At 27.7% G+C, this 11,575-nt stretch overlaps 1 protein-coding gene across 1 annotated transcript; it reads right to left on the bottom strand.

Annotated features, from left to right (window-relative positions):
• Positions 1 to 9,353: 9,353 nt before the first annotated feature.
• LOC140814392 (probable membrane-associated kinase regulator 2) lies at positions 9,354 to 10,645 on the bottom strand. The gene has a single exon (XM_073173350.1). It carries the CDS (start codon positions 10,602 to 10,604, stop codon positions 9,507 to 9,509), a length of 1,098 nt encoding a protein of 365 aa, XP_073029451.1. The 5' UTR covers positions 10,605 to 10,645; the 3' UTR covers positions 9,354 to 9,506.
• Positions 10,646 to 11,575: the final 930 nt, after the last annotated feature.

Genomic DNA, 11,575 nt, shown 5'->3' on the forward strand with positions numbered 1-11,575 from the left:
TTGAAACAAAACAAATTTTCTTCTAGCGAGTTTATATTTTGTTTTATAATATTTTATCTTGTAGAATGACATACAAAATTATTTATTGTATTTTAAAAATCTTGAGAATAGATACGAATAATGTAATTAAGATATGCATATGAGATATCATTCTAGTATATGTCAAAGTATTTGTTTTATTCAATATCTCATCTAATAATATAACCATTTAAATTTCATGAGCATTTTACGATAGTCAAAATTAATTTGATGAAATATTGTAGAATTTTATTTGAATTTAAATTTTTGGCTAAGTGAATTTACTTGACAAGGAGTTTTCTATGCTACATCATATATGTTATGAATTAGCTGGTTAGACACTTTGACTAAAAAAAGAGACAAAAACAATCTCGTATCACCTCGAAATATATCGAGATAATATTGGAGGAAATAAAGTGAAACTGGCTCGATGTCTCAATAAAATGCACAGAATTCATCTATTATATTGTGTCAACAAAGCTTTAGAATTGTTCTCATACCATTATAAATAGAATGAAAATTATGTACAATTTGTTTTTCATGTATTTTTTTTCTGAATGAAGAATTTTTTCTTTTTGAAAAACTATTTTATTGAGAAATATTGACATTTATATGTCGCACAACTGTGAAGTAGCAACATAATCATTATATAACACTTAATGTACACATACAATTCTTCAATTTCTCCATCATTGTGCTTCGTTGAAATTTAAATCTGAATCATTCTTGATCTTAAAATTTTGCTTTAAATATGATTTAATATATATGTATATGTTTCATGTTACTTAGTTGGACCTAATTTCAAATATCTATAAAAAAATGTGCTTGAATTATATCATACAGAAATTAGGACATAGTATGTAGGAATGAGCACTTGCCGTTTTACCAAAAGTTATAGCTAGTAGTAATTGTGCAACTCAAATCTTTTAAACCGCGCAACAGCTCAAGCACCACGGTTCGACCGCTCAACCAAGTAGGGATAATTATTACACCCAACAATCTTCCTCCTATAATTGCACTCATTGCAATCAATGAGAATCGAACCCGTGACCTTGGCTCTGATACAAATTGTAAGACTGAACGTTTGTCTCTTTACCAAAAACTATAGCTAGTAGTAATTGTGCAACTCAAATCTGTTAAACTGCACAGCAGCTCAAGCATCACGGTTCGACCGTTCTTCCAAACAGGGACAATTATCGCACCCAACATAGTAATACACAACATATTTTTTTTATTTAACATGTCTTTTTTTTTTCATCCACTATGTTTGTCGAAACTTTTTTGTTCAAAATTTGACGCATTTCGTAGACTATATATATGAAAAACCAAGAAATTATATAATTCACAGAAACCATTTATTATTCTCTTCATATAACAGAAGACCCAATATACGTGGTTTGATTGGTGTACTCTCATACTTATTTTTATATAAACAACAAGACACATCATATAATATCAGAAAAATCAATTACCGCCAACAATACTAACAAAAACGAATAAAAAAATCATAACACAAACAATCTCGATAAGAAAAAAAAATGATAACTCAAAGTTCAAAAATAATTTATTTAGTACAATATCAAAGAAATTGAAGTATATACGAGCAATAAAAAGCATAAATCACTCTCAAATTAAATATTATCCCATATTATTTACAATTTGTATAAATTTTTCAATATTTTTTTAAATAAAGAGAAGACGTCTTATTAATGTCATCGTTTTATAGATATTCATTCCACATCTTTAAAAAACACAAATGAAAAATGGTGCCTTGAAATCATAATAAAACCATTTAGAAAAGCAGCTGTAAAAATATAATACAAAGTCACACAATTTTTCTTAAACCATAGAAAAATATTAGACTATTGACAAAATATATGTAGCAACAACAAAACATGCGTTAACTCGTGATATAATTAAAATTTAGAATCATGCATAATCATTGAATTAGAACAAAATTGCATGCCAAAAATCTACTGGATATTATATATTTTAATAATTTATCCATATTTATCGTTTACCAGAAGACTCTTAGACCTACCAATTTTTGTAGTTCACCTATTATTTTCATAATAAATAATATTACAAAAATAATATAAACAAGAACATAAAAACTCAAATTAAAATGCCTTCTATCAATCTAAGTAAAAAAAATTGATTAGATAATATAATAATGTCGTAAAAAATTTAAATATTGATTTATATACAGAAGTTTGGAAATATATTTGTCCCAATAAATAAAAAATATTATCTCTTGATATTCTGAGACATAAGGTAAAAACGAAGAAATATTTCAATTTTTTAATATTTTCTAAGTCACTTTAAACTAAGTAATCTAAGCAAACAGAAAACATGCATTATGTGTATAACAAAATATCTTAATAATAAAAATTGAAAAATAACCATTTTTGTTGGATATTTGATTTTGTTTTCTCTTTTCTTTGTGCAAACAAACAAATCACAAAAACAATCCAAACACAATTACATGATTAATATAAATGACATATAACAATCAAACATGTTAACGCTAGGGTAAAAAAACTCATCTCATTGCAAGAACAAAAAATGATCAAATAGAGCATATTATTTAGTAATATTTATTTAGCAGCATTTATAAAAAAATTGACTAAATAACTTAAAAACAGTGTTTGAAATCTATTACAGAAAAATATTTCTCTCAATCGTATATTTATATTGACACATGAGGAGTCTGAAAATATTTTTATTCTAAATGAGAGAAAGAAATTTTGTATGACCTTAATATTTATTAATACTTTATTTTTATTCAATCCGACTAATCTCTTTTGTCTTCCTATTATTATTTGACGACAATGTATAAATTTAAGTATTTAAAATTAAATTTAAAGTAAATTAAAATAATAGTTAGTTTGATTGAGTTAAATACACTATTAATGATCTTATTAAACTAAAATAAAAAATGACTTAAATAACACCATTAATATGACAAATTATAATATAAAAAAATAAAGTGATTTTCTGTGAATTTGAAAAAAAAAAAAAAAAAAGTGATTTTGTGTGAATTTGATGTCAATGTAATCACAATTCACATTCATATATAGATATTAGTATAGATTAGTATAGATAGATAGATTAATTTAATTTTAAATTTTAATTAATTAATTTAAATTTTATGAAATAGAAAATGAAAAAGAAAACATATATTCAATTCACATATTTATATTAGTATAGTATAGATATAGATAGATTTTAATTAATTAATTTTAATTTTATGAAATAGAAAATGAAAAAGAAAATATGTATTAATGATTAATATGAAAATGTATATTAATGATTAATATTAAATGAAAGTAAGGATATTTATGTAAATTCACAATTCAATTCATATATTTATATTAGTATAGATTAGTATAGATAATTAATTTTAATTTTATGAAATAGAAAATGAAAAAGAAAATATGTATTAATGATTAATATGAAAATGTATATTAATGATTAATATTAAATGAAAGTAAGGATATTTATGTAAATTCACAATTCAATTCATATATTTATATTAGTATAGATAGAATAGATATAGTATAGATATAGATAGATTTTAATTAATTAATTTTAATTTTATGAAATAGAAAATGAAAAAGAAAATATGTATTAATGATTAATATGAAAATGTATATTAATGATTAATATTAAATGAAAGTAAGGATATTTATGTAAATTCACAATTCAATTCATATATTTAGATTAGTATAGATATAGATTAATATTAAATGAAAGTAAGGATATTTATGTAATTAAAATTGTAAACTAATGACACTTTATCTTCCTTTTATGTAATTAGTTAATTATTATTAATTCATTGACTATATAAATATACCAATTGAATTATAAATTTCCTCTATTATCCTCATTAAAATTGTAAACTAATGACACTTTATCTTCCTTTTATGTAATTAGTTAATTACTATTAATTCATTGACTATATAAATATACCAATTGAATTATGAATTTCCTATGAATTGGTTTTGTGAAAATACCTTACAAATAATAGTAATAGTGTATTAATGATTAATATGAAAATGTATATTAATGATTAATATTAAATGAAAGTAAGGATATTTATGTAAATTCACAATTCAATTCATATATTTAGATTAGTATAGATTAATATTAAATGAAAGTAAGGATATTTATGTAAATTCACAATCAATTCATATATTTATATTAGTGTATATATATATATATATATATATATATATATATATATATATATTATATATATATATATATTATATATATATATACATATTATATATATATATATATATACATATTATATATATATATATATACATATATATATAATATAATATATATATATTTATATATATATATATATATAAATATATATATATATATATATATATACATATATATATATATATATATATATATATATATATATACCATTTTTCTTTTAAACCAAGCATACAACACATCTTTTAGCATTAAAGTTTCATCATAAAATTCCATAAACATTTTATCATTCATTATAGCATTCAGGCACTGCCAGAATATCTATCATTTCAAGTGTAAAATGACATTTTTGCACCGGAAACCTTAACTTTCCCAATTTATCCTTAGACCTTAAAACGACGTCCCAAATTTATCCAAACCTAACATAAAACATTAAAATACACCCATAAATATTTCTTAGACGTAAACATACGTTCCTCGACTACTTTCCCAATTCGTTTCAATAGCTTAATCGTATGTCTCGGTTTTATCCCGAATCGAATCGAAACTTAACCAAACTTGAACCATAACTTATTAACACCTAACCATACCATATACAACTCAAATCAAGCCACTTAACCCTTTCACAAGCCTAGACCAGCCGTTGAACTTTCCTTGCCCTAGGTCGAAACCCTAGCTTGAACAAACCCATTCTTCCTTTGACCCTAGCCCCTGGCCGACCCAATCAGACCCTATCTAACCATCTTAGGACCTAGACCGAAGGCTTGGAAAGCCACTGGACCACGCCACATAGCCCCCACAAGCCTCACCCTTAGTCCCGTAGACTCCACATGGTACGCTCCCCTTAAGTGCACGGTTCCAGCCATCCCTTGTACCAGCCCCCTTAACCCCTCTAGGGTAACCATGCAACCCTCTTAGGACCATTGGACACAGCCCTTAACCACGACCGAGCCCCCCTTTTCAAGCAACCCCAAGCCAAAAATCCTAGGACTCTAGAAACCCAAATTTTCGTTCACCATCTTTCCATCTCCTTTCCAGCCTTTAAACATGCACCTAAAGACCCTTAAACATGTGAAAAAACATCCCTTCTAGTAACCATACCATGGCAGCCCTTTTGGGCATCATAAGCAAGAGTTTTAAAAGATGAAAAATCTAGTTTTATCATGTTTATGCCATGCAAATATGTATCATGTTTTTCATGCAAATATGTATCATGTTTTTCATGCTAATATGTATCAAAATATATAATATGGTATGAACGATTATTGAAGGAAGATTAAGGCGGGCATTTGTGTATTTTACGCTCGAAAAACAATTTGAAATGCGAAGAATGTCGACGGAGAGGGACAGGACTTGCTGCGTTTTCTTCAAAACCCACGTGAATAAGCTTGAAAGTGTGGAGTGTGGAGTCTAGGGCTGCTGATGGAGAGTCCTAGCTCTTTGTGTGATGTGTGCGAGTGTTTTAGGTGTAATGGTGAGGGTTTTAGGGTTAATGTTTTAAATAAAACAATTGGTACAAGTTTAGACCCAATAACTATAGTATATTAGGTCTATTAGATAGTAATCAAAATATTTTATTTAACATACTTTTCGAAAATACTAGCCGAGCCTCCAAAAAGTCCATATTTTCGTCAAAAATTGATCGCCGGTATAAATACAACTCGGCGCGTAAAAACACATCAAAATACCTCATTTTTAAAAATACATATTAAAATATATCATATAATAAAAAATTGAAAATAATTATTTAATAAAAATATTTTTCTTTTATGGTCATCGATCTCCGTTCCTCGATCGCGTCTCAAACAACCTTTAAAACTAAGTTCTATGCATTTTAGTAGAAAAATAACTTTTTAAACATGTAAACATGCACATCCTAATTAATTCATGCAATTAAAAAAAATTAATTAGCTAATTTTTTATTTTCCCTAGATTTGCATGCACTAATTTATATCTTTAATTAATTTTCTATATTGAAATCTATTTAATTAGTTAAGTACTTTAAATTACTGATTAAATATTTACTTTCAGAAATTTAAATGTTAAATTAAAAATTAAATCGTGTGTATTTTGTATATAGTTTTCATTGTTAGATGACTTGTTAACTACAGTTATTAATATACTAAGTTAGAGTAATATCAAAGCATATCTAAGTAATGAAACAATTAGAATTTCGAAATTAATATAATGTGTATGACTACTTAAACTTACAAGAACAAAAAGGTCGACAAATTCTTCTGAATTTAGTTTAATCCTATATATTTATTTGAGAAAATTTTCGAAAAAAAAATCATGGAAACTTTGAAGAAATTTATGAAAAAAAAACATTTGTTTTCTCGTTTTAATTCTATTTATTTGGTGCGTCAAAACAACGAGACGAGTACTGTTTAAAATATAATTTACTTTTTTAGCCCTATTATTTTATCATTTTTCAATTCTTTCAAATGCGTCTTACTGTCTTCTCCATCCCAAACGTATGGAGAGTCGGAGACCTCTCATTTATAAATTATAATGTATCTACAAGCTGATATTATATGTATACACACACATATATCATAAATACATGCATGTGTGTGTGCATATATATATATATATATATATATATATATATATATAGATAGATATGTGTGCCGGGGAGGGGTGGGGGGCAGGGCGCAGGGGGGTCTGCATGTATGAACAAGATGAGTTACAGGCACAGGGTCCCTTGTCCTTGGAAAAATACTGCAAAGATTGGATTGACATTAATGATATTGATAAATATTATCAGTCCCAGTTATACAAATATTGAATGCATCCAATTTGAATATCCAATGAGATGGATTTCTAAGTTGATTCTGCATGAAAATAATATTATTTATATAAATATATTCATTTTCATTTTGGATATAGATCGGAACGATTCGTCTCACTGATATAGATTCATGAGATTCTTACAAAAAAACTAGTACTCTATCTCAGAATAATTCATTTATCTGGTGTACAGTATGCATGGACCCGAAATACGTATTATTCTCATCTTTCATTTGGAGGATTTCGGAGATAAGTTACAATTTGGAAAAAACAAAAATACGTGGATTGTTTTAAAAAAAAAAATGGGCATTTATCTACAACGAAAAAAAGGATATTTTCTTTTAAATCCCCAACAACATAGTTAAATCTGTGTTCAGTCTTTATTAGACCGAAAAATTTCTTTACGGTCTTTTATCATACAAAAATTGTTTATACACTACATGGGCCCGCACTTGTTTTTCGGATGAAATTCGATACAAAAAATTGAAAATTTGGAATACATATATGATATTGCAAAACAAATTTTTCTACATCTAATACAAAGATAAAATTTTGAGAATAAAATTGAAACAATTATATTAATATCAATAATTTTTATACTTATTTGTGTGTTCAAATATAATATATTAGTATCTGATCTGAAAGAGTTTGTAAAGAAATATCATATATTATTACCACAATTTCAATGTTTTTTATCAATTTTCATCTGGAAAAAACATGTGTAATTAATACAAAATTTGTTATGCATGTTTGGATACTCAAAAATCATATATTAATTAGTGTCAGATCTGAAACATTTAATACTCAAATATCATATCAATTCCAGATTTTCAATGTTTTGATTTGAATTTTCCTACGAAAAAGACGTGTTTAATTAAAATTTGTTATATATGTTTTGGAATTCAGAAATCATATATTAGTGTCATATTCGAAAAATTTAGTAATCAAATATTATTTATTAATATTAGTTTTTCAAGGCTCCATATCATGTTTCATCAGAAAAAACGTTTCATTAATATCAAATTTAATATAATGTTTGAGTATTCAAAAATCATATATTAGTGTCATATTTAAAATATTTAGTTATGAAATATCATTTATTTGTTCCAAATTTTCAGAAATATTTAGTTATGAAATATCATTTATTTGTTCCAAATTTTCAGAAATATCATATTGAAAAACACACGTGGCTCAGGGAATTCAGAAAATATTTTTTTTCGTCAGATACTGCAGAAAAAAATCGATATGACATAGACTGATAAAATATTTAATTATTAGGATAAGGATTTATTGATCATTTATTCAAGAATAACAACATGACTAATGCAAGATGACTTATTATTTATTCATCTCTAATATTATTTAATTGATTTTACAGATGAATTTTTCAACGATTAATTAATCATTTATCCATTCTATAATTTTAAAGACTTTTAATGATTTTTTTTAAATGACGGAATTTTGTGGAACTGATGAATTTTTATTGACTTTTATAGATCTCATAGAATTGTAAACAAAAGTTTATAGACTCTTATACTTTGTTTCAAGATTTTTATAGACTTTTGTAAATTTTTTCATAGAATTATGTGAATTTTGTAATTTATAATTGAGATTATTTTTTTAATAGTTTTTTAAAATAATTAATGGACATAAATAACCTCTTCAATTTAAAGTTATTTTTTATTTATGAATTTAAATTAATTTTACTTACTTAAAAGTTAAATCAATTTAATTTGTGAAACACGACAAATGAACTATCAAATTTATTGAAATCAAAATTTTAATTATTTATGTCAATTCAACATATTAATGAACAATATTTTTATAAATTCATAATAACATTTTATTAAAGGAACAATCAAAATAATGAATATTCTTTTATAAAAATATATATATAATCATTATTGACAATTCGATCAACATCGTTCTACATTCCACTAGCTATGATATTCCTCCATTGTATTGAGTATGTGAGCTTGTGATATTTCTCAATTAAATTTACATCCAAATCATATATTTTTTTTGACATTTTATTGTTGTACCTTATGAACTAATTCTTGTACTTAATAGAATTTCATGGAGTCTTTAAAAGTCTATTGACATTTTGAATGTCTGTAGACTTTTGTAGAGTTTTTAAAATTCAAGTTTGAATACCACGTTACTTTCTAAAATTTTACAAAAATTTACACTGAATACCACTAAACTTTTATAGATTATATTAAAGTTTTGTTTGAATACCTCTAGAATTTTAAACTCCGTAAAAATCATTAAAAATCTAGTTACAGTACACCCCGGCCCCTTGGCTATGTTCTACCGAATACGTGCGGTTGATGTTGAATCATGGAATGGGATTTGAATGCAATAACAACAACAATAATATTAAAATTATTACAAATTCATTATAATTGAATTATACTCGAGTGTTAAAAAATAAAAACTCAAACATTGTTTGTTAATGAAAATTACGTATCATTGAACGATCTTTTGCAATGAAGAATGGCTCCTTGAATCCCATCCTGCACCTGCAACAGCGAGTCATCGCGGCGGTTGCAAGCCATCTTAGCCGCTGGAACTGCCGCCACGTCTGCCGACGCCGGCCGGCTCTTGCCGGCCAGAAGCCCCATTTGCATCCACTGCTTTGGATTGGTCTTCGCATGGCCGGACGCCGCCGCTTCCACAACCTTCACATTTCCATCCTTCGCTTTCTCCGCCGCGATAACTTGAGGCAGAATCCCGCTGCAGGTCTCTGTACCTGGTATGTCTAGCTGCCCATAAAACTTCAGTTTTCCTACGTAACCCTTTGAAATACGTACATACAAAGGCTTCACCATTTTAAAGTAATGTTTCTTTGATTTTCTGTCCACTTGAACTCCATTTGACTCTAAATTCTCCCCATTTTGTTTCGACTCTTCTCCTTGTTTTTTTACTTTAGAATCATTTTCTTTACTAAACAGAGATGAGAAGGGCAATTTTACTTCCTCAACCTTAAATTTAAAAGCAAAAAACTTGCGACCCATTTCACCATGGTTTCCTTCCGTTTTTGACATGTTCTCTGTTTGTTCAGGCTTAGATTTCTTCAGCTTCAGCAGGACGACACCAAATTTTGCCGCTGCTTTCAGCACAGAAACTGGGAATTTACAGTTTTGATCAGAATCATGCAGTAAAACACTTGAAGACTCGACGGGAACTAATTCTCCATTAAACAAGAGCTCGTCTGAAGTGCTCACATTTTCTTCAGTACATCCGTCGCTGGTGACTGTGGAGTTTAGCTTCGCTTCCTTTTCATGATCCGAGTCTTCTCCATAAGACGATCCATGGCCTCCATTTTCTGGTTTTCGAGATTTGTTGTCATCTTCTTGGTCTTTCTCTGTTGGTTCTTCTTCGTCAATATCATCTTCAGGGAGGGCGAATTCCAGATCAAAATACGGCCCGTCTTCTCCATCGGAGGAGCATGGACTCACGGCGGCGGCGATGATGGTATTTGCGGTGTCGCCGCCTTCCGTGAATGTAGTAGTGGCTGCGCCACTCAGGTGTTTCGCCAGTAAACTGAAAGCTTCCATTATTTGAAGCGACAGTGTCTTAATGAGGGGAATGGGATAAAGTGATCGCTGCTATATATACTAGAATGTGAATTTAGATCAATCTGCGGTGTTGAAAACACATTTTTTATACGAGATGATCACATAGTCATCTTGTTTAATATGACAAATTTTTAAATTTACCTTATATAGTGTGATGTCCACAAGATGATCACGTGATCATCTCGTGTAAAAAATGCACAGCACTAAATGATGTGTTTTCAACACAGTAGAGAATCCAAATCGATCAACATACATAATATCTGTAAACTGAAAATCAACTATTAATATTTACAAGTCATTAATGAAGTAAATTGGTCTTGAATCTAGCTCGAACCTATACATAATCTTGTGGATTAAAAATCAATGCTGTTGCGGGAGAAGGGTTCGTTCTAAATTTAAAACTTTGATGTCATATAAATTATAAATTTTCCAACTAGAAAATAAAAGTTGATGTAAAAAGAAAATAGGCAGATATTGAGCAAATAAAGAGTTGGGGACAATAATGTCTTCATAAACATTAACTTTGTGTAAATGTTTACAAGTAATGTCAGGATAGTCATGTGATGGTTGCAGATTGTGGACTCACCAAAATGTCTAGAATTAATTTATTGCAATTCACGGGGTTTTTATGAAATGGAAGGACGATGTTTAATTTTTATTCAGACAAATTTAACATTATTGTGGACATATAGTCATATATAAACTTTGATATTGCCGTTTAACTAATGTTGATTAAGAGATGATATATATCTGGCTTATGCTAATTAAGTCGCGTTTTGATTTGATCGTCGAATCATCTTCTTTCGCGGGACATTAATAGCATGTACGTTGAGTATTAAGGGTAAGAAAAATTTAGGGTTACAGTCCGGCTAGAAATTTGTCTTCGATCATATTCATGTCTTAATTTATGAAGCATTTTGAGGAGTCCACAATATAGATGGTTCCTGACG

Source organism: Primulina eburnea, chromosome 15, assembly GCF_022965805.1.
Source record: "Primulina eburnea isolate SZY01 chromosome 15, ASM2296580v1, whole genome shotgun sequence".
Classification (NCBI taxonomy): Eukaryota; Viridiplantae; Streptophyta; class Magnoliopsida; order Lamiales; family Gesneriaceae; genus Primulina; species Primulina eburnea.